This window comes from Astatotilapia calliptera, chromosome 13 (assembly GCF_900246225.1).
Source record: "Astatotilapia calliptera chromosome 13, fAstCal1.2, whole genome shotgun sequence".
Lineage (NCBI taxonomy): Eukaryota > Metazoa > Chordata > Actinopteri > Cichliformes > Cichlidae > Astatotilapia > Astatotilapia calliptera.
In genome coordinates, this window is record NC_039314.1 from 30,179,006 (window position 1) to 30,202,824 (window position 23,819).

Sequence of the window (23,819 nt, forward strand, 5' to 3'; positions counted from 1 at the left end):
TTGGCTTGATTGCTGGTTGCTTCACTCTGCATGCCAATCTATCCTTGGGCAGGATGCTGAACCTTGAGTTGCTCTCCAGTGCATGCACCGGAGTGTGAATGTTTGAAACCACTGAAGTATAGAAAAGTGCTTGTGTGAATTTACCATTTAATCCAGTCTCCCGTGTGTTTTTCTCTCCAGAATTGTTCCTGAGAGGAGAATTGTTGTGGTTGGAAAGATTGCAGCAGGGACACCATCTTAGGTGGAGAAGTGTGTGAGGCTGAACTGTCTGCAAACAACTCAATGAAAGTACCTCAGACACAAACATTTACATTTTTATTAGCGAGCACCTAAAGTCCAGGAAGTCTTAAAAAAACAGCTAACCGGAGCAGCTCTGTTTGATTTGTAGCTGGGCAGGAAGTTATAAGCTCATGTAGCTTAGCATGTTAGGCTAAGAGTCAAACAACTGACAGACAGCAAACAGGGAGCTTTGACAAAAAGCTCCTTTAATTCTGACTTTTATTAAGAGTTCAATCTGAAACATTTAGCAGATGCTAATCTCAGTGAAAGTCAAACACATTCAGTGAGCGTGTACGGACAGCATGTGTGATGACGGTTGCAGCCCTTTAGCCCAGACTTTGAAGCTGCCGAGGATGAACCATTTCCTGTTTCCAGTCCAGGCTGATAAAGCGCACCGCAGCTTTTTAGGAATCATGAACGTTCTGCGATCAACACCCCACTACGTTACCCAGTGGCTGCACGGCCTTTCTGTTATCGGGGGTTTAAACAGCCGTCACTGTACTCCTACACGCCAAACAAAAGCACCCATCTGAACACCTTCAGAGCCACACCTGCAGCTTAAACCTGAAGACTGCGTGAACCTCTGATTAAAGGGTCATTCTGCTTGATTTCAGTAAAGAAATGCACGAGACTCATCCCGTTAATTTTAGAAATCCATAACAGCCAACGACTGTTTCAGTCTGACTTTACAATCATTAAAAACGGGCGTTATTATCCACTCAGTATTTGCAGACTCTATCCGATGGTCTGAAGTCAGAGAGAGCCCGATTAGCTTGAAGGTTAGCTTAGCAGTGAATCAGGTGTGGTAGATTGTCCTCCTAGGTGGGCGGAGTCATTAAACAGATAATTCTTCAGGGTCTGACAGCAGTGATTGTTATCAGAGTTTCAGGAACATGTGTATGTGTTCTTCTGTGTGGTTTCACTGCAGCTCTGAAGGTTTGTACTGGGAAATAATGACTCTATCATGGATACACAGTCGGTTTCACATTTAAACACTTCCAACACGAGTGCTGGATGGACTTTGAGTCAATGACCCTGGACCTTCACAAAGCCTGTATAGCTGATATGTGTGTTTAACACAGGGGTGGGCAACTCCAGGTCTCAAGAGCCGGTGTCCTACAGGTTTTAGATATCAACCTGGATATCGCACCTGAATCAAATGATTAGGTCATTACCCAGCCTCTGGAGAACTACAAGAAATGTTGAGGAGGTCATTTAGCCATTTGAATCAGCTGTTTGGATCAAGGACACATCTGAAACCTGCAGGACACCGGCCTTCGAGGTCTGGAGTTGCCCACCCCTGGTTTAACATTTTCTCTATGAAGGATCACCACGAGCAGTCAGTTTGTTTTGGACATGTACAGCCTTCAGTCTAGGACCTGGGTGGACTTCCTAAAAAGGAGTGGGCAGACATGCAAACACCAGACTGGTTTCAGATGTTGGTGGAGATTCAACATCAGTTTTGATACTCTTGGATTTCTGAAGGCCTTCAGCAAAAATTGTGAATGGACATTGTGTCCAACAAAGATCAGGACCAAAGAGATAGACACAAGGTTTTGTTTGCCAAAAGATAAATGTGGTCTGCACCACGGAGACTGAGACTTAAAGACTTTCAATAACAATCCCGGATTGATGCCCTCAAAATGAAACTTGAGTGGATGTTTTAAAACCTCTGAATTAAGTTTGACACAGATGTAGAATCCACAGTACATTTACACATCAGTGGACATCAGTGGACATCTAAAGACTCATATATGTTCCCATATCACTCAAAGGATTTTTGTTTTTCGTTTAAAGTCCACCATCAAATTGGACCTGCAGTACCAAGGGTGTAGAAGAGAGGCCAGCCCAAAAATCACAATCAGATCTGTGGATGAACAAAAGAATAAAAGTTCTAGACAAAAATCTGTAGTTGGACATCCAGACAAACTTGAACATCAGAAACACCCCGGAAAAAACCTCCCAACGTTCCCGCACCGATAGTCTTACATAACATTTTCTGAATGTCCACACATGACTATGACAATTTGTTTCCCAGTGCTCACCTGTAGACGAGGACCCGAGTACCTGTCTTACACAGCCACCAAACAGGGTCCTGCATTAGAACCATGATTACAACACTTCCAAAGTCTTTTAAGGTTTCTGCTGAATATTCAGTTTTCACTGAGATGTCCTGATTCTGGACCAGAAGTCTGTAGACTTTCAAAGAGAAGACATCAGTGTGCATAAAAACAAAACAGACAATAAGAAAGAATAATAAATGAATGTATGTCCAAATTTCATAACCAAACTGTACACAGATGTTAAATGAAGTCCCAGCCTGACCTCCAGATGCTAAACCTGCAGAGACCATGACAGGTGAAAGATGTGTCTCTACCCTCGACACCGGCGTACCAGTTGGTGGGTTGTTGGTGTTTCTGTGTTGGTTTAAAGCCAAAAGGACACACGATGAGGTCAATGTCATCGGATCAGCTGACAGAGTTCAGCAGTGTCTCTTTTATCACATGAACAAGTCCAGAGTTTGTCCAAAAATATAAATAAATAAATAAAAAGTCTTTGTGTCTGTCCTGATATGCAAACAGGACGCAGCCAGTCCACTTTCACACATTCACCCGAGTCCACCTGAGCACAGGTGTGTGGTCATCTCTCCCTTCACACTCTCCTTGTGTTTATCATCACTGTAGATCATGTTACAGTTTGGTCCCATTTTTTATGTCTTTGTTTAAGTGTGAAGAGAGTAAATTTACATTTACATCCAAAAAAGTCTCACAGGTGTTAAATGGAGGCCGTGTTTGCCAACAGGTAACGTCCAGAGCTAAATCAGGTAAGCTGATGGCCCACAGAGCAGGATATAAATAACACAAATGCTTATTAGTGCTGCTGATGGTATTCCTTTAAACTCCTCCTCCTTTTATTCTGGCTGAACATCTGATGTGGACATTAAAAACTTCCTATGAGAGAAACTGTTACACCCTGAACGTTAACATCACCTCCAGGGTTTATTCGAGCTTTTTGATTCACGTCCTCCAACAGTAATGAAGAACTTTTCATGCAGATACAGTTAAAGTGATGATTCAGTGCAGTTTGGATGATGGAAATGAGAGTAATCACACCAAAAATGTTCTTTTAAACAAACTAACGCCAGCAGAAGCTTTAAAAAATGCTGCTGGTTCTTTGTTTCTCACACATCTCCTCTCCTTGGATCCGATTGGCCCTTCAGAACAGCACAGCGGGGTGTCCGACGCCATCGTGCGCTCACAGGAAGTTCTCCAGTTCGAGATGACGGCCAACATGCTGAAAACACTCACTGGGGAGCTGAACTCCAGGGGAAGGTGAGGGTTCGCTCCGTGATCTTAGGCTACCAGTGGTGATTCTTGGAGAGGTAGGCGATGAGCGCCACGGCCACGCCCACATAGATACCTGTCCCGATGGTAATTGACAGGACGGCGAGGAAGAGAGCCCGCCTGGAGCTGGAGCTGGCCAGGTGAAAGTCTCCTTTGGAAACTGCCTTGTTGGTCTGAGAGGGACAGAGACGTAAAAACAAGTCAGACAAAGGTTAGCTCCTTATTTCGTCGCTCTCGTGTGACACGAGCTGGGAAAAGAAACACAAAACACAGAAAACTGCACCAAGGTGAGCTAGAACGGCAGTTACAGTGGGAAACTGGGCTAAAGTATCCACCCATCCATCCACTGTGGGAGGAAGCCGGAGAGAAACCATGCAGGAACAAGAAGAACATGGAAAAGTCTGGCAGGCTGACGGCTTCAAACCTTCTCACTGTAAGGCAACTCCGCCAACCACTGCTGATGTTATAGGAGGATTCAAGTCTCTGGTTGATCTGATATCCTCGTGTTGGTGTTGTTCCCAGATCATCATACTAAATGTTGTTCCAGGATCAACACTGCAAGTGACCAATCAGAATGTGGTGACGTCATACTTTTGCGACTTCGGGAAAAACTGCCGTAAAACAAAAAACTGTACTTAAGCTGCGAGAAACCGCCTCTGTCTGCCGATCAACGGACCCTGACCCTAAACAGTAAGCAGAACTGATATTGTCCTTGCAACATTGGAATTTCATAAATGCATGAATGGCTTGGCGCGCAAAAGAATAACGTCACAACAATGTGATTGGTCACTTGAACCTGGAACAACATTTTCATGATGGTCTGGGAACAACACCAACACGAGGATATCAGATCATCCCAAGTCTCTAGTCCAGGTACGCCTCAGTAATTGTTACCGATCAGAATTTTTCCTCTGGTTCAATCAGGTCAATCAATCAATCAAAATTTATTTATATAGCACATTTTTAAGACCGAAGTACACCAAAGTGCTTTCCATTAAAATCGCAGTACAAATAAAATCACAATAAAATATAAATTACAAATATATAAAATATAAGATAATTACATAATCTAAATACAGAGCCAGATGTAAATTACCCTAATTCGCCTTAAATGCCAGATCAAACAAATACGTTTTTAAACATGATTTAAAAGACTGAATGGAATCTGACGCGCGAATATGAAGAGGGAGAGTATTGCATAACCTGGGTGCAGCAACGGCAAAGGCACGGCCTCCTCTGGTCTTCAGCCGAGACCTAGGTTGCACCAAGAGCAGTTGGCCCAATGATCTTAGTGCTCTCTGAGGGCTGTACAGACAGAGGAGATCAGCTAAGTAGTCAGGTGCCATATTGTTTAAAATTTTATAAGTAAACAATAGAATATTAAAATCAATTCGATATCTGATAGGAAGCCAGTGTAAATTTTTCAGAACAGGGGTGATAGAGTCAAACTTTCTAGTGCCGGTCAAGAGACGTGCTGCGGCATTCTGGACCAGCTGCAGACGCTGCAGAAGAGAAGATTGTAGACCCAAGTAGAGAGAGTTACAATAGTCCAGTCTTGACATAATGAAAGCATGAATGAGTTTCTCCATATCTTTGTGTGGTATGTAGGGTTTAGCCTTAGAGATTAGGCGTAGTTGATGAAAGCTAGTTTTTACCACAGTAGAGACCTGTTTGTCAAGTTTGAAGGAACTATCCATGAAAACTCCAAGATTCCTGGCAGTATCAGTAAGGTAGTTAGCAACAGGCCCCAATGTGCCAGTCAATTGTCCCAGAGGCATATTTCGGTCAAAAACAATAATTTCTGTCTTCTTTCCATTTAAAGTAAGAAAGTTACGTGATAACCAGTCCTTGACATCACTCAGACAGTCAAACAGAGGATGTGGTGAGGATAAAGCATCCCCAGTCAGGTGAAGGTAGATTTGAATATCATCAGCGTAACAGTGAAAAGAGACATTGTGTTTTTCAAAAATGGAGCTCAAGGGCAACATATACAGAGAAAACAACACAGGACCCAGTACCGAGCCCTGGGGCACACCACAGCGGAAACGGGCAGAAGAAGAGGAATATTTTCCCATCGAGACAGAGAACGACCTCTCAGAAAAATATGATTTAAACCAAGATAAAACATTTCCTTTGAGGCCTACTACATGTTCCAATCTTGCCAAAAGGATATCATGATCAACCATATCAAAGGCTGAGGTCAAATCCAATAGTACTAAGACCGCAGGGCGCCCAGAGTCAGCAATTAAGAGAAGGTCATTAAAGACTCTTAGTAGGGCAGTTTCGGTGCTGTGACGCGGTCTAAATCCAGACTGAAATTTATCACTTATACCGTTTCTCTCTAAATAGGTCTGTAGTTGCCGAAGCACTATTTTCTCTAAGACCTTTGACATAAAAGGAAGTTTAGAAATCGGCCTGTAATTAGCTAGAATGTTACGATCAAGGGTACTTTTCTTGATAACAGGTTGCACGACTGCATGTTTAAAGACATTCGGAACATAGCCAGATGACAGTGAGAAGTTCATTAGAAATAAAATACAAGACCCGATTGTATTCAATGCATCCTTAATGATACGAGAGGAAATAATGTCGTGCAAAGAATTTGAGCTTCTCAGATTATTAATTATTTCCTTTAAAGTCAAAAATGACACAGGTTCGGACTGTTGGAAAACCGTTAAACATTCAGAAGCTGGGGCTTGATTTACTACCAAAGAATGTGTGGCCCTTAACAATGAGATTTTATCTATAAAATAATTTAGAAATTTTTCGCAGAGGGCCAGGGAGGCACCCACTGAAACATCCGAACAGGGATTAACCACTGAATTAAAGATTTTAAACAGGACTCGAGGATTATGGCTGTTATTCGCAATAATGTTAGATAAAAAAGAAGTTTTTGCCATTTTGGCAGCCTTCTGGAATTTAGACCGGCTCATATGCAGGATGTCAAGGGACACCTGAAGTTGATCTTTTTTCCATCTTCTCTCAGCTCGACGACATTCACGTCTAAGAGCGAGGATGGATTCATTTAGCCAAGGTTGGCGTGAGGTTTTACGGCGTCGAATCTTTACTGGAGCCACAGTATCCAAAATAGAAGTACATATAGAGATGAAAGAGTTGACTACGCCATCAACCGAGAGAGGTGCATTACTGATGTCTTCATAACAAAAAGAATTGGCAAAGGCCGCAGAAAAAAGAGCAACAGCCTCAGAATTAATCGGGCGTGATAGGCTCGGTGGACCCTCAGAGTTCAATTCCATATTGCATGACTGAACATCAAACATAACTGGGAAATGATCCGAAATCCCAGCATCATTGATGTCTGTGATGCAAATGTCCAGTCCATACGACAATACCAAGTCCAGCATATGCCCTTTAATGTGGGTTGATTTCCTCACCCACTGAGTGATATTAAAAGAGTCAATAAGGGCAAGAAAGTCCTTAGCCAATAGGTCCTCCTCACAGCATATATGAATGTTAAAATCACCACAAATAAGTACACGATCATAACTTAAGAAAATAATTCCTAGAAGATCAGCAAATTCACGGATAAAGTCCTTGTTGCGCTTCGGAGGTCGATACACCACCGCACAGAGGGTCCGGGGGGAACCGGACAACTCCAGTAGTTGTACTTCAAAGCTGGAGTGCAAGGCGGGAGGCAGTTGCCGCACTCGGAATTTACTTCTAAAAACCGAGGCTAGCCCTCCACCCCTGCCCGCGGTCCTAGGAGAATTAAAGAAAGCACAGTCCAGTGGAAGAAGTTCCGAAAAGGAAGAGGACTCACCAGGGCGAATCCAGGTCTCTGTTAGAAACAGGACATCCAGCCTTGATGCAAGAAAAAGGACTTGTTCACCAGTGACCTAGTGTTTAGCAGTGCCATATGGAGCGTAGCCTCGTTGACGCTACTGGGAGCACGTCCCAGCCGACGAAGATTACTGTAATCCACACCTCCTCCAGAGATCCGCTTCCAGCTCCATACAGGTGGACACTCAGCTGGTAGAACCGAATGGGCTTGCTGGCCAGCATAGCGAATCCATCGATGACGACACAGTCTGAAGGTATGCTGGGAGGGCCACAGGTTGTCAATAATGGAGCGGTAGCCAATCACTCCATGTGCTTTTAGGTAAGCTTTAATACGAACGCGAAAACCACTCCGCTTACCCCGTTTCCTATATCGTTTCTTGTGCGGTGTAAAAAGAGGCAGGTAATCCGTGCAGGCGGAAGTATGTGGTCGAGGCTGGGAAAAATTCCCTAAGTTCCAATATAGATCCGGCTTTTGGTGATTCAAGGGTCGAAGATTTAAAAGAGTTTGTCGATCATAGGCAATCAGGGCAGTAACATCCGGAAAGCATATAGAAAGTAATAAAACAAAGAGAAAACAACACTCAGGAAGAGGGACCCAAAGACGGCTTGCCGTACACACTGGCGCAATCAGGTGATGAAGATCTGTCTCCATCTTCTCTCTGATGAAACCAGCAGCGTTCAGGTCTGAACTCGCCCGCGGAGCTCCGAGCTTAGGGGGAGACTCCACTCACGACGGCAGATAATCAGCTTTACAAAGAGATGCTGAGCAAAACAGCAGCAGAAGAAATGAGATTAAAAGGCAGAGGAAGAGCAGTAGAGAGGACCCATCAGTCTCTCTGCTCTTTAATCGCTTTTTAATAAAGATGATGTGATCAGGGAGCAAAGCATCCTGCTTGGTTTTTGACCTCAGGGGCTCTATTAGATATCTGCTTCATCAGCTTCTGCTTGGATTCCACTTATTGAATGAGTGGACCTGAAAAATGTTGCTAACATGACAGCGATGTGCTGCAGCGGTCCATTCTGACAGTAACCTAAACGTCACACAGGGGGACCAGGCCTCCCACCTGACTGAGTCAGACTGAATCTGAATATTCTTACTGCTTTAATGTGCTATCAGAGCTGGTACTGACTGACATAACAACACTGTGCAGTGTGACTTGGGTGAGTAACAGGTTAAAACACCAAATTCATCAAAGCAAATTTCCCGACTGAGACAGCAGGTTGTTTGTTCTGTTTTATCGGTGGAGTCTGGTATGTGTTAGAGCTCCGAGGCTGATGTTCGCCGTGTGCTGCCAGTGACCATCTATCTCTGTGTCAGGTGACAGCTGAGTTAACTCTGTAAACCTGATTAACTGGCTTGTGGGCAGGAAATAACCACTGTAATCACCACAGTTTCCAGTAAGATTTAATTAGTTTCCATGTCATACCACATGACAGAGGGCGCCAGTGAGCTCAGGACCTCCTGTGACTGGTCCAGTGGGGAGATGCTCCCACTCGGCCCAAATAAAGAACGTGTGTGTGTGTGTGTGTGTGTGTGTGTGTGTGTGTGTGTGTGTGTGTGTGTGTGTGTGTGAGAAGCCAGAGTTATGTAACAAGCTCAAACTGTGTGTGCATGTGTAGCCAGGTTTTACTGGCATTGTGGGGTCCTAAGTGTGTATACGTCACCACATTAGAGAGACGTCTTTCTGACTGGGACAAAAGGGAAATGCTTGAAGACACGCTTTTTAAGGTTAGGGTCATCCCAGTAGTAGTGTGAGTTAATCTCCAGGAAATGAATCTGTGTGCGTGTTGGGCTTGCTCTAAAAGCACCAAATCAGATTATGAACAGGAGCGATTGTTTCAGTCTGCCACGTTTACTCTCAGGACACTTTTCAGCTGTTTGTTCTCACAGTAAAAGTGTCCTGACAGTATTTTCAGAGGGAGTTTCTCTTCTCATCCATCATTAGATAAAAGTCCTGATGTGACTTCATACACAATACATCACACGAGTGTTCACCGTAATCTGTGTGAAAGCTTTGTTATATGTGAGTTCAGCTTGTATCGTCCTTGATTTTAAAAGTTATTTTTCCTGGTGTGCTTTTCTGTGTTTTGACTTGCTTGCCTCTGTTAGCATCAGACTGAGTTTATATTTTTACCCTCTGTACCGGACATGTGTCTAACTGAAGGTCCAGGGTGTTTGACTGCAGTAAATACAATAAAAACTAGTTAAAGGAAACTTGAGGACTAAAGCTCACTGTGGAGCAGATGGTTCAGACACAGCCGTTTAGCATTAGCACGTCCAACGACCTGCTCATTATAAACTCAGGTCGACTGGCTGCAGCCGCTCAGTTACTTTTCCTCAATAAGAAGTCACGTCAGTACGTTTAGAGCTGTAACATCTCCACGGGACTCAAATAAGCATTATTACTGAGAACATGTTGACGAGTGTCATGTTTCCGACCTTTCAGGCACAGTCATCGTACATTTAATGATGCGCCTGTTCTTAGAAAGGCTGTGGGACTTCTTAGTGTTAAAGGTTTGGGACCAAAGAAGATTCTCGTATTTCAAACATGATGTAAAGCTCCCTCTGTGAGTGAGCAGGATCCTCTCCTGTGCGCTCATAACCTTTCAAATATTCCTTTCTTAATGATTTTGGTTTGATGAACCTCTGACAGAGAAAGGACAACCATGCTCCTCCTCCTCCTCTTCCTCCTGCCGCAGTGCTTTCTGTTGTTTCTCACTGACGGATTTCAGTGTGGGAAGGGTTGTCAGTGGCAACCAGCCCAGGCTCCCTTGAAGCTGTAGGTGTGCAGTTGCCATGGAAACCACATATGTGACAACCAGAAAGCTTGTTGCGATGACCCTCCGCATCCGACCAGTCCTGCTTTGTGCACATTCCAGAGCTCCATTTAAACTTTTCAGCATTTTTAGCCGCTTCCTTCAGACTTCCTGCCGTCCAATCAGCAATCGGCAGTCATCAGCCGCCATTTTTTGTCAAAAGCCTGCAGAGAGTCTGGAACAGGAAGTTCAAACCTCGTCTACAAACTGTCAGACTGATGCTGGAATCAAGTGATTTTTTTTATTCTCATTCTGGAACTTTCAACGCAGCGTCACTTTAAGCATGACTGGACTGTAACCAGAGAGTGTGACTGTTTCCTGTTTTATTTTGAAATTCCTGGTCTGTGTGTAGCTGTCTGCCGGTTCGTGGGTTTATTCCTTTCTCTGTTCTTCCTGTGTCTGCGTTGCGTTTATGCATAATTTCCTCTCGTTTGAATGTTTCATGGGCTTTCCCTTTCACCTGTTCTCCTTCCTGGATCCTACCTGTGTGAGGTCACAGGAGGCGCCGCATCCGTCCCACTCCTGATTCTTTTAACAAGCTGAGTGAGAGCATCTCTCCTCCTCCAGCTGACTGCAGATCAGTTATATAAGGTGAACTGTGTCAGTGTGTGTAGACGCAGCTCTGAAGTAATGATCCACACACACACATTGACTCATTACTGTAAATACACAACGGTCACTTGCCACGTTCAGGTCACGTGATTGTTTCATGCAGGTAGTTTATTCCAGCTGGAGGGAATCATGTCTCCATCCCACAAACAGACAAACCACAGCTGCTAACTGTTAGCAGTGACCCCATCATCACATTGGCCATCTGTTACCATTAACGTAGCAGTTATCAGACTGTAGTTAGACAAACATGAATAATTATCGCAGCTGAACGGGTCGTGGATGCAGTATCGATCCGTGTCAGAGCAGAGTACAGACACGCGGAGAAGCGGGGGGGTTGATGCTGTGCAGAGTAGCGGCGGAAGCAGCCGAACGGGACAGAGAGTCCAGAGTGCGGAGAACCAATCAGAGCAATGAGGGCAGAGCAGCCAATCGGACGCTTTCAGGCCTGATGAGCAGAGCCGAGAGAGCAGAGCGAGGCTGCAGGCGGACGTGGACGTGCACAGGGAGCATGTGCAGTTTACAGCCAATAGTGACGAGATTCTGAGCACTCAGCATGTCTGCCTGTTACCTGATCTGCAGTTTGTTAATTTTGCCACGTTTTATTCCAGAGCTTTAGTCTAAACTCTGTTGTAGGACGACTTGAGTTCTGTTGTTTGTGTTGTTAGTCTTTTCATTTATCCAGCCCTCTGTGCTCCCTGTGCGGTGGTGCGGTGGTTAGCACACTCACAGCGAGAAGCTGCGGCTGACAGGCTGGCTGTGTGGCTCCTCTCACATGCAGTAACAGTGTCTGTATGGTTCTGTGTTGGGCTACGTCCACACTGATGCATCTTTGTTTGAAAATGCATTGTTTTCTCTCCGTTTTGGCCGCCCGTCCACACTGAGACGGCGTTTTGAAAACGCTCTCGAAAACGCACACATTTGAAGAAGGTGCTCATGCGTCGCAGTGTGGACAGCGAAAACCGAGACTTTCCAAAACGATGACGCGTGTTAGTCATGTGATGCAGTCATGTGACCAAGCTAAGATAGCGGAGGGCGTTACACAGCAGTTGTTTTGTTTGACAGCCGTATTAAAGATTAACATCAGTCTGCACGCGCTCCTGAGAGCTTTTCTTCTTTTTTCTAATTCTCACTCGCTTTTGCAACTTTGTACTTTTGTGTTACTCGCAGCAACGACTCCACCTCATTGTGAGTCCATTTAACAAACTCGGTGCTTTTCCTCAACATTCTGCTGCCACGTTTCAAAGAGACGGAAGTAAATAAGCGGCAGACAGAAATGAGGCAGGGCAAATCTTCTTGCGCTTCACACATGTGCAGCACTGGAACGTAAGCGTTTTCGGCCATTTCAGTGTGGACGCACAACTCTGTGAAAACAACTGAACACGCTAGTGTGGGCGCGGAGCATTTTCAGACGAAAACGCCATTTTCAAATCTATCGGGCCAGCCTTACACACACTGCTTCAGGGTGTACCCTGCATTTCGCCCTCTGGTAGCTCTGTTAAGGACGGATGTATTTAACACTTTAAAGCAGGGGTGAAGAACTCGAGGGCCAGTGTCCTGCAGGTTTTAGACATCACCCTGGGTCAGCTGACTCACATGTTCTTTACCAGGAGAACTCTGGAGAACTTCAAGACATGTTGAGGAGGTCATTTAGCCGTTTAAACCAGCTGACATGTCTAAACCTGCAGAACACCGGCCCTCGAGTTCTTCACCCCTGCTTTAAAGCCTAACCTGTTGCTGTGACAAACATCTGTAATCTGAACCATTTGCTCAACTGAAAGAATTCCAGTGGTCTGTGCTTTTTCAGTGATTTAAGGGTTATTACGGTAAACCTAGGCACACTACGTAAAGACGAAGGTTGGTGGAGAGAAGAGTTTTGACCGTCTTTTTTATTGTTTTGTTTTTGCTGTTTGCTGAGATTTGAATCCCTGCCTGGGATTATCATAATGGCCCTAACATCAGTGAAACGCACAGAGTCAGTGCTTTCAGAAACTGCTGCAATTTTGCCATGTTCAAGAGTAATTTGACCTAAAATGCTCCCGCCGGTTTCGGGGGGTTACAGTCTCAGCTTGTGCACTCGCTATTGTTTCCCTCATTCATGCACATTGCAGGTTAAAGTGTTCTGGGTTCAATGCAGCTAAGCCTCTGGCTTCAAAACACGAGAACTCTTTGATTTCCTATTTCAGAGAAATGTTAACATGCAGCTGATCTGAGTCCTCACCTCGTGTGACAGGTAGAAGGCGGCGATGCCGAGCGGCCAGAAGCAGCAGAGCATGGAGAAGACGCTGAGGCCCAGGTGATCTCTGGGAGGCATCAGCAGGAAGGCGTCCTCGCTCTCTGATTCGCTGGAGTAATCGCTCTGATCAAAAACACGAATCAATCAGGAGCAGCTTTTCAGTGTGTAAACGCTTACTCACACACTCACACACACACACACACACACACACACACACACACACACACACACACACACACACACACACACACACACACACACACACACACACACACACACACACACACACTCACCCTCACCCTCACACTCACCCTCACACACACACACACACACACACACACACTCACACACTCACCCTCACACACTCACCCTCACCCTCACACTCACCCTCACACACACACACACACACCACCACTCACCCTCACACTCACCCTCACACACACACACACACACACTCACCCTCACCCTCACACTCACACACACACACACCCTCACACACACACTCACCCTCACCCTCACACACACACACACACACTCACCCTCACACTCACCCTCACACACACACACACACACACACTCACCCTCACACACACACACACACACACTCACCCTCACCCTCACACTCACACACACACACACCCTCACACACTCACCCTCACACACACACACACACACACACACACACACACACTCACCCTCACACTCACACACACACTCACCCTCACCCTCACACACACACACACACTCACCCTCACCCTCACACTCACACACACACACACACCCTCACACAACACACACACACACTCACCCTCACACACACACACACACACACACCCTCACACAACACACACACACACTCACCCTCACACTCACACACACACACCTCACACACACACACACACTCACCCTCACCCTCACACTCACCCTCACACACACACACACACACTCACCCTCACACACACACACACACACACACCCTCACACAACACACACACACACTCACCCTCACCCTCACACACTCACCCTCACACACACACACACACTCACCCTCACACTCACCCTCACACACACACACACTCACACACACACACACACACACACACACACCCTCACACACACACACACACACACCACACACACACACACACACACACACACACACACACACACACACTCACCCTCACACACACACACACCCTCACACAACACACACACACACTCACCCTCACACACTCACCCTCACACACCACACACACACACACTCACCCTCACACTCACCCTCACACACACCCTCACACAACACACACACACACACTCACCCTCACACACTCACCCTCACACACACACACACACACTCACCCTCACACTCACCCTCACACAACACACACACACACTCACCCTCACACACTCACCCTCACACACACACACACACACTCACCCTCACACTCACCCTCACACAACACACACACACACTCACCCTCACACTCACCCTCACACAACACCACACACACCACTCACACACACACTCACACTCACCCTCACCCTCACACTCACCCTCACACTCACCCTCACACACACACACACACACTCACCCTCACACTCACCCTCACACAACACACACACACACTCACCCTCACACTCACCCTCACACAACACACACACACACTCACTCACACACTCACACTCACCCTCACCCTCACACTCACCCTCACACTCACCCTCACACACACACACACACACACCCTCACACAACACACACACACACACACACACACACACTCACCCTCACACTCACCCTCACACACACCCTCACACAACACACACACACACACTCACCCTCACACACTCACCCTCACACTCACCCTCACACACACACACACACACACACACACACACACCCTCACACAACACACACACACACTCACCCTCACACACTCACCCTCACACACACACACACACACACTCACCCTCACACACTCACCCTCACACACACACACACACACACTCACCCTCACACTCACCCTCACACACACCCTCACACAACACACACACACACACTCACCCTCACACACTCACCCTCACACACACACACACACACTCACCCTCACACTCACCCTCACACAACACACACACACACTCACCCTCACCCTCACCCTCACACACACACACTCACCCTCACACACTCACCCTCACACACACACACACACACTCACCCTCACACTCACCCTCACACAACACACACACACACTCACTCACACACTCACACTCACCCTCACCCTCACCCTCACACACAGGGTGTGTTTTTGTTGTACAGTTATTTTATTTTCAACTTTAATTTATTTATCTTTCTTATTCTTCCCAGTTAAATTTACCCTTCATTCTAATTTGTGTTGTACAGTTATTTCATTTTTAACCTTAATTTATATTTTATTCCTTCCTAGTTAAATTTACCCTTTTTAATTTTTCATATTTATTTCCTATCTTATTCATAGCCTTTTCCTTTTTTGTTCTCTTTAGGTCACGAGCAGTTGTCCAAGCATTTCACTACATATCGTACTGTGTATGACTGTGTACGTGACAAATAAAATTTGAATTTGAATTTGACACACACACTCACACACACTCACACTCACCCTCACCCTCACACACACACACTCACACACACTCACCCATCAGAGCTGCAGAGTAGATTAACGCTGGACTTCAGTGAGACAAAATCTCAGCTAATCGTCTTTAATGCGATTGGCTGTTAGGAGGTCAAACGTGTCGCTCAGAGAGCTGCAGCTCTGAGTGCTAATCTCATTCTGCAGGAAGCACTCTGACTCCCAGCACGGACCGATGGACGGACTTCCAACCGTCCATCCATCCACCTGTCTGTCTGTAATTCCCTCTAGCCTTCAATTCATCCTTCCATCCATCCTCCCACCTGCCCTGTTCAAAAATCAGAGCCAGATGTTTCTTTACTAGCTTCACTTCCTGTTATCCAGAGGTGTTCCCAGGTCAGACAGAACGTCTAACGTTTCCATGTGTCTGTATGTTCTCAGTCGTCCAGGTCATGGTAATCTCAGGAGCTTGAAGTACCTGAAAGAAGCCCGGTCCCTTTTCTTTTCAACATCCTTAGACTATGATCGTTCCATCTAGTTCTGGATGGATCCGGTGGGGTTTCTGTATGGAGGACCACAAGAGCCCCGCGCATCGAAATAAAACATTCTGTGCTTAATTAATGAATTGTAGAATAAAATCTGCATTTGTAAATTCATTTTTGAATTCAAATTTTATAAACTGCATTTCAAAATCCATTTCCCTTTCCTGTTCGCTCAGGGATTAACTCAGGGCCAGCCTGGATTTTTCTAGCTCATAGCTAGAAAAATCCAGGCTGGCAGACAGCCTGTGTCTGACCAACCAATCAGAGAGCTCCTTACATCCCACGGTGTGGCTAATTTGAATAGCAGCAGGATTTTTAAAATGAAGTTGTTAATCCAACTGCTAATCCACATGTTAATCCCTGAGCGAACAGGAAAGGGAAATGGATTTTGAAATGCAGTTTATAAAATTTGAATTCAAAAATGAATTTACAAATGCAGATTTTATTCTACAATTCATTAATTAAGCACAGAATGTTTTATTTCGATGCGCGGGGCTCTTGTGGTCCTCCATATTTCTGGGCATGGCTAAAACATTTCCAAAGAGAAGCATCCAGGAGGAACCTTGAGCCTGATCAGATCTGATCTGAAACACCTCCTTCATTCTGAGATCCCTCAAAGTGCAGGTTCCTCACCTGATCTCTAAAGAGCCCAGAGGAAGCTGTTTCTGCCCCTTGGATGCCACAGCTCACAGTCACAATAGTAAAAATGTACGTTTATACCCAAAGGGGAGCAACGAGCTGTTGCCCAGGAGGTCTGAAGTAGTCAGAACATCTGCAACGCTTGAAAAACTTTAGAGCATCTGTGAGTAGGGATGGGTACCGGTGTCCGGTGCCATTCTGACATAAACGGTAGTAACCAGACCGAAAAGCAGCGCACATTTTGGTGCTTTATTTCGGTGCTTTTTTTTTCCTGAGCTGTGATACACTTCTAGCCAATCGTTTTACGTTTCCGAGGATAGTAGGCGGGGCCAGGTACGTACGTTCTGTTAGCGCAGAGCTACAGATTAAAAATGTCCAAGGCGAAGCGGTCAAAAGTCTGGCTGTACTTCACAGCAAAATATGCAAACTCAGCAGCAACAAGTGCTTTAAGCTGATACTGTGATACTGTCAAAGGAGGTAACACCTCGAATCTGATGAAACACCTGGCGACGCATAGCGTTTTTTTAAAAGCCGAGAAATGCGCCGTATTTGATGCAGCAGCCGTTCTTCTCTGCGTGAGTAGCTTAATGTTGTTCGTGTGTAATTTACGTTGAGTAGGCTAACCACGTTATTACATTAATGCATGTAAGGTGAACTAGCAAACATCATCATAGCTACATGCGGCTGTCTTCTTGTTTGATGGCAGATGCTCCCTTCACCCTGGACAAAAAGGCTAAAATGACCAAAGAAAAAGTGGAAAACAGTTAAACATGAGAGGTTTAGGACAAAGTTTGTGTTTTCCATTGTTTAAGCTTCCAGCCAAGAGTGATACCATATATGCCCTATAGCTGCAGAAAAGGCTAACATTGTTATATTTTTACAAAAAACAGCTGAACATGAGAGGTTTTTGGACCAATTTTGTGTTCTCCATTCTTTAAGCACCGGTTTGAGCACCGTTTAAGCACCGGCACCGTTTCAAAAGTACCAATTTGGCACCGGTATCGGATAAAACCTAAACGATACCCATCCCTATCTGTGAGTGACTGATGATGACCAGAAATCACTAAGCCAAGACGATGAGCCGGCAGCCACAAAAGCTCCTTCAGAGCTCAGCTATAACAGTAACACCGCAGACACTTTAAATCTTGACTTTCTTGATGTCTCTGATGAAAGCAGATACCAGCTGATTTCCAAACTCTGCTGGATGTGCTTCATGAATGTCACCTACTACAGCACAGACAGGTTTGTGTTCAAACGCTATTTTATATATATTTCGATTTGATGCCCTGACCTCCATCGTGGTGAGCTCACTGATCACCAAACCAAGCCTCACGAGCTGACTCACAGTGGCTCTCATGTCTGGTTCTTCCTCTGTTAGAGAAGATCTGACTGGACCACTAATCAATGTGGGAACTTTGTTAACATTGTTCCACTGTGATGCGGTTGTTGTTGTCATAGCAATGACTTTAAATGGCAAAAACATTGGTGTTTCAGCCATGCTTCCTTGGTGTGGTAGCACCCACGAGGAAGCCCGTTTTGACTACCGCAGAGACGTTTCACAGCAGCATCTAGTGGACATGAGAGGAACTGCAGTGCCTGTTTTCCCTCAGTGAATTTGTGTCGATGACACTTTTCAATCAGAACTAGAAAAAGAGTCCCGGCACTCGTTCTTCAGACCTCTGCCCTCACCTCGGGCTCAGGAGGCAGAGTGGGTCATCCACCAATCAGAAGGTCGGTGCTTGGATTTGGGGTTCTGAAGCCAGAGTTTTCCCCAACTCATCATCAGAGTGTGAGTGTGTGAACATGAGGTGAAAAGAGCTTATTTACCTCGAGCTCCTGGAAGTCGTCATCGTCGTCGATGTCATAGGACAGTGTGTGAATCTTTGCCTCCTCACCAGAAAACTCCAGATACTTCCCATCAGCAAACAGCAGCACCTCCTTTGTGGAGACGGCGGCGGCAGAAGAAGAGGAGGCTTCTGGTCCAAGTCCCTCTATGAAGGTGGTCTCACAGCAGTCGCCTCCCCCAGCCTCCCCCCAGGCCCGCAGGACACTCTCCGGGCACAGGAAGAGGCCGGGGGCCGGCCTGAGGTGAGGGTCTGGCACCCCATGCTGGGGCAGGAGAGTGCTGGGGTTCAGAAGCTGGGGAGGACCCCTGCTGTGCTCCTGCTGAGGGGAGGTGCTCACCACCACGTGACCCTGATACTGAGGAGCAGAGTACACTGACAGTAGCACCTCCCGAGGCTCCGCCCCCAGCCTGTGCGTGTTGATCAGGCCATTTTGTCTGCAGGCTTCTCCTCCTCCTCTCCGTGAGACTCTCCCAAGCCCGGAGGAGGTTTCAGGCTCTTCTCCTCGGCTCTCCTTGTTTCCTCCACCTTCCATCTCTCCTCAGAACTCGTTTCCTCCTCAAGGGGTCTCTCAGAGAGGTCAGAGGTCAAGGGTCAGGCATTGCATACTGAACTTTGCTGGAAAATAGAAAAAGAGAAGATAGAATAGAAAAGCCCATTGATGTCATTGTACTGGTGTTCCACACCAACTGTGACAGCAGGAATAAATACAAAATGAGATAGAGGCACACACTGGAGAACAACGCAGGAAGTGCAACGAAAGGCACTGGTCCGTGTGTGACGGTCGCTCAGAACATGGCTCAGATTGGTGTGGCGAGTGGGCAGGGTAACAGTCCGAATAGCCCAGGGGAGCCTGGAGGTGTGGGACCTGACTGACCCAAGGCGTGGTGCAGAGGGTGGTGGGTCAAACAGGTAGTGGGCGGGGTCTGAGGGGTATGAAGGGATCTCTGTGAAACCGATCCAGGAAAAAGCACGAAGAGGCCTGTCCTGCTGTCCTCACAGCACGGACACATGCACCCGTGTGACGTGTGTTTGCAAACGTGGTGTGTGTGTCAGAGGATTCACCTGCTGAGCTGCATCCTGCATCCGATGAGATGCCTTGATAAACACCTGAGGTCCTTTTATGTTTTGGCAGGAAACCATCAGCAGGAGGACAATCTGACATACGGGGACATTTCTGCACTGCTGTGTTTGCTGCTTCATATTGGGACCAGATGATGGTCTGTTTGGAATATCTGGCGTCAGCAGCGTGTGTGAAACCTTAAACACCTGAAGCACCTGGTATATTAGAGCTCTAATAAAGGATTTTGTGCCTCGGCCCTCCCTCCCTACAGCCTTCAGATATTGTGGTGCTTCCTTGGCTGTGGTGTTGGAGGTGTTCCTGACGTTTTTGGGGTATTTGTGACTCTGTGAGCTGCGGCTCACATCAAATAATCCACAGCACATTAATAATAAAGCTCATCTTCAAAGCTGCACCCACACCACCGACAGGCGCACGTGCATGGACAGCGCGCACACGCACGTGCACGGATGTTTACAGAAAAACCCTCATCGTAAACCCGAATACCGACACTCACCGGCTCTGACGTCAGCACGGTGATAGCCACACGCGCACACACACAAACACGCGCACATACTCACCTCCCAAGGTGAGACACGAGAGCCGTCCATCCATTCATCGTCCATCCATCTGCGCATCCAGGCGTGACAGCGACCCCCGCGGCCGTCCCGCAGCCGCGTTGGGTGCGCTCTGAGCGGGCTGAGAGGCGGCGGGTTCCCGATGCGAAGCTCCGTATTTCCAAAAAAGCCGTAAGAGGAGAGAGGCAGGCGGGCAGGCAGGTGTCCGTCTGCTCCGAGAATGATTCTCCTGCAGAGAGGAGGTGGAGAGGAGGAGGAGGAGGAGAGAAGAGGCATGTGCGCTGAATACAGAGGAGGTGTGTGTCAGCAGAGACTTCTTCCACAGGGTCCTAAAGCCCCTCATATCAAACATGACGAATCGAATAAATCGTCCTTGAAAACGTCCAGGTTTGGACTCCTGAAGTCAGACCTGCTGACCAATCGCAGGCTCCGCCTCTCCCGTGGGACATCTTTCTCAATGATCTAAAGAACATTTGAAGATATTTGCTCGGACTTAGAACTGGTTTTAGTTTGGAGTTGATCCTGATCTGCATCCAGGAATTTCTCAAAAAATTCAGAAATTCAGTTAATGTTGAATTTTTGACATCTCCCTTTGTTTTTAGCTGGGAGACATCGTCCTGATGTTCTAATATTACAAACCGAATCTGTTCCAGATCTCCTTCACACTCAGTTCATGCATGTTTCCACAGTGATTACACTCACAGGCACCAGTACCCAGGAGGCCAGGCAGCTCCTGGAACAGGAGGAGGCTTCTGGACTGGAATGGGAACATCCGGGGTGCTTGGATATCTTTTTGGTCGTCAGGGAAGCCAGCCCTACGATTCTAACTATGGCTACGTTCACACTGCAGGTCTTAAAGCTCAAATCCGATTTTTTTGTCTACAAATAAAATGCGACAGCAAACACGCGCTAGTGTGAACCCTCAAAGCGGCCGCATGCGCAAACGAAGACGTCACACACAACGCGCTCTGTTTAGACCCAGAGCAACAGTATTCTTTGACTGATGGCCTTCATATAAAGTCTTGTTTCGGACTTTACGTTTCCCAATTTTGCTTTAAGTCATAAAGTTATTTTGTTATCTACATTTGGCCTAATAATGATCCTTATTGCTGTTTTAGAGGGGCGGTGCTTCAAAGGATAGCTGCAGATTATACAGTACAAATAAAATGTTCACGTTTCTCCAACGTTGTCTTCCCAACAGTCTCACTAACATCTATACTGGATGGCCAGGAATCTCGGGCGCTTCTCCAGCGCTGATAATCGGCGTCTGTCTTGTGTCAGTGACGTAAAAGACGGATTTAGTGCGACATGACCGTCAAACAGCAGTCGCTTTCTAAAACATCAGATATGTGTCGGATTCAGGACCACATACGAAAGTGACCCAGATCGGATTTGTGCCGTTCACACTGTTAGACCATGATCGGATATGGGTCGCATAGGATCAAAAAAGACGGATTTGATGCACCTTCGCCTGCAGTGTGAACGTAGCTTTAGATGTCTCAACTCCACCTGCTGCTTTTCATGCAGAAACAATCTTGTAGAGACTAAACAAAATATAAACGAGGGAAGAGTCAAGAGAGAGAATGTCAGGGTGAGATATTCCATCAGGCGTCATGGAAACAGGACATTTTAAAATGAACCACACTTTCTGTCATAAACACTTTTCAGACAGAGTACACCCACTAAAACTTCATCAGGTCCCATTAAACCTGGTATGAGTGATGGTTTGATTTCATCAGTGTGTCACATCACTGTAGACGAGGAGCTCACAGCTCGTCTGAGCGGTTTGCTTTTGTGCATCATGGACAAACATCTGTGCATCAGATCAGGTCATTGATGCATCTGATCAGGTCATCAGTGCATCGGATCAGGTCATCAATGCAGCCGATCAGCTGCTGCTGCCGAGCCCCGTACCTCCAGTGGAAGCACTGGGGACGGAGTCAGGTTTCCACGCAGTTGTTAATTCATTAACGTTGGTGTTATAGATCTTGGGTTGGATTTGAACTCTTGGGACCTGCTGAAACCCCGCCCAACTGCTGTTTGTGTGGGGTAGCCAATCAGAGATAAGCTGTGTGGAAAATGGGGAGGAGTTAAATATCTCGCTTCAGACAGAGGATGAACTGCAGAGAGGCCGGTGTCAGGTAAAGAAGGATTATTCTGAACAGGGACTCAAGCACAGCTGCTTTCAGAGAGTCCAGGAACAGACCACACCTCAGGAGGGAGGAGGTGACGGAGGGGAGATCAGGATGAAGCAGAGAATTTTGGAGGAGGCTGAGGAAAAAAAGGTCAAACATCTGAGTGAGAAGAACTTGTCAAAGCAGAAGAATAAGCTCCAAACTAAATTCATGGATAGTAACCGAAACGAAACAGGATGTAGGGCGTGCTGTACGCAATGATGGAGTCCTCATTCCCTGTTATCCCGCTCCACCCACACCACCTTTTTTTTTTAAAGCAAGCAGGAGTGTTTTTGTGTGTTTTACTGTGTAAGATTTGTCCTCATGTTTAATATGAGCTGCACAAAAGGGAAGTGCTGAAGCAGCTTAAAGGTAAAAGTGCCTTCAGTGATCCACACATCACAACATCAGGTCACTCCTGCAGAGGGAAACATAAATCAGCACAAATGAAAAATGCTGCATCACCTTCACGCTCACTGGAGACCTGCACAGCTTCATCCACCTCACAGGTCCAGGGCAGATCTAACAGATGCAAAAAAAAAGAAAAAGATGCAGCACACCTCATGTCAGACCACACTCAGGGCCCACAGTCACACCCTCACGCTGAGGTCTGAATGTTGGAAACAAAATGAAAATCTGATTTTGTCTTGAATTTACTCATTTTTATCTTCACCACTCAAAATTCTTTAGAACCAAATTTCCAGCTGACTTCAAACTTCCTTTCCTGTTTTCATTCTTCGGTCAGTTCCTGCTGCAGTTCACAGATTAAACGTCAGCACCCCCTGCAGCTGTGGACGCTTTACTGCAGCACATACACCTGTGAGCCTCCAGGCGCTCCTCCCTGCAGACTGAGGGGAAAGCATCAGGTAGTGAAAAATGAAGAAAATACAAGAAATTAAAAACTGATATTTAATCTTCAATCAGTGTGAAATGGGATGCTCGTACATTGGAGGAGGACCCCGGGACAGGAGGAGTTACTGCCATGTCTGTAACTCAGAAAACAGAACACTTTTGTTTTTGGAGCTTTCCTCTCCAAACAGCAATAATAATATTAATGTGCAAGGGTTAGCCAGGCCCTTCCTCCATGTCACACTGAGTCCTTAACTTAATATATCTCACCTGTACCTGACCCTCTGCGGTTACACTGTTACTTACACCTGTCTGTTACACTTACCTATTTGTTGCACCTGTGTACCTGTTAGTTACACTTACACAGACCTCTCTGATGTTTTCGCCTTCCCTGTTGGACTCGTTGGGCTGATGTCTCACTGCCGTCCAGCGGGGTGCGCGCTG

General features: G+C 46.3%; 1 protein-coding gene across 5 annotated transcripts; it reads right to left on the reverse strand.

Moving 5' to 3' along the window:
- Nucleotides 1-1,545: 1,545 nt before the first annotated feature.
- On the reverse strand, nucleotides 1,546-23,795 carry syndig1 (synapse differentiation inducing 1). Of its 5 annotated transcripts, none has more exons than XR_003274346.1 (7): nucleotides 23,472-23,760; nucleotides 22,992-23,374; nucleotides 20,356-20,581; nucleotides 18,698-19,332; nucleotides 13,072-13,209; nucleotides 2,325-3,796; nucleotides 1,546-2,146 (listed from the first exon to the last, which is right to left on the reverse strand). XR_003274346.1 is itself a non-coding variant. In XM_026191044.1 (7 exons), the coding sequence occupies exons 5-7, from the start codon at nucleotides 19,247-19,249 to the stop codon at nucleotides 3,638-3,640; spliced, it is 849 nt and encodes a 282-aa protein (XP_026046829.1). In that variant the 5' UTR covers nucleotides 19,250-19,332; nucleotides 20,356-20,581; nucleotides 22,992-23,374; nucleotides 23,472-23,512; nucleotides 23,739-23,795; the 3' UTR covers nucleotides 1,546-3,637. The 5 variants fall into 5 exon arrangements, 4 of the variants coding, with proteins under 4 accessions (XP_026046829.1, XP_026046830.1, XP_026046828.1 ...); XM_026191044.1 differs by having other exon boundaries at nucleotides 1,546-3,796; nucleotides 23,472-23,512; nucleotides 23,739-23,795; XM_026191045.1 differs by having other exon boundaries at nucleotides 1,546-3,796; nucleotides 23,472-23,512; nucleotides 23,745-23,792.
- Nucleotides 23,796-23,819: the final 24 nt, after the last annotated feature.

What these genes read in the sequence shown, in the direction of transcription:
- syndig1 (XM_026191044.1), bottom strand. Translation starts at nt 19,249, where the DNA reads ATGGAAGGTGGAGGAAACAAGGAGAGCCGAGGAGAAGAGCCTGAAACC. An exon ending in ACGACTTCCAGGAGCTCGAG is followed by an intron (nt 13,210 to 18,697) that starts GTAAATAAGCTC and finishes GTTTTTGATCAG; the next exon opens with AGCGATTACTCCAGCGAATC. An exon ending in CCTTCTACCTGTCACACGAG is followed by an intron (nt 3,797 to 13,071) that starts GTGAGGACTCAG and finishes TGTCCCTCTCAG; the next exon opens with ACCAACAAGGCAGTTTCCAA.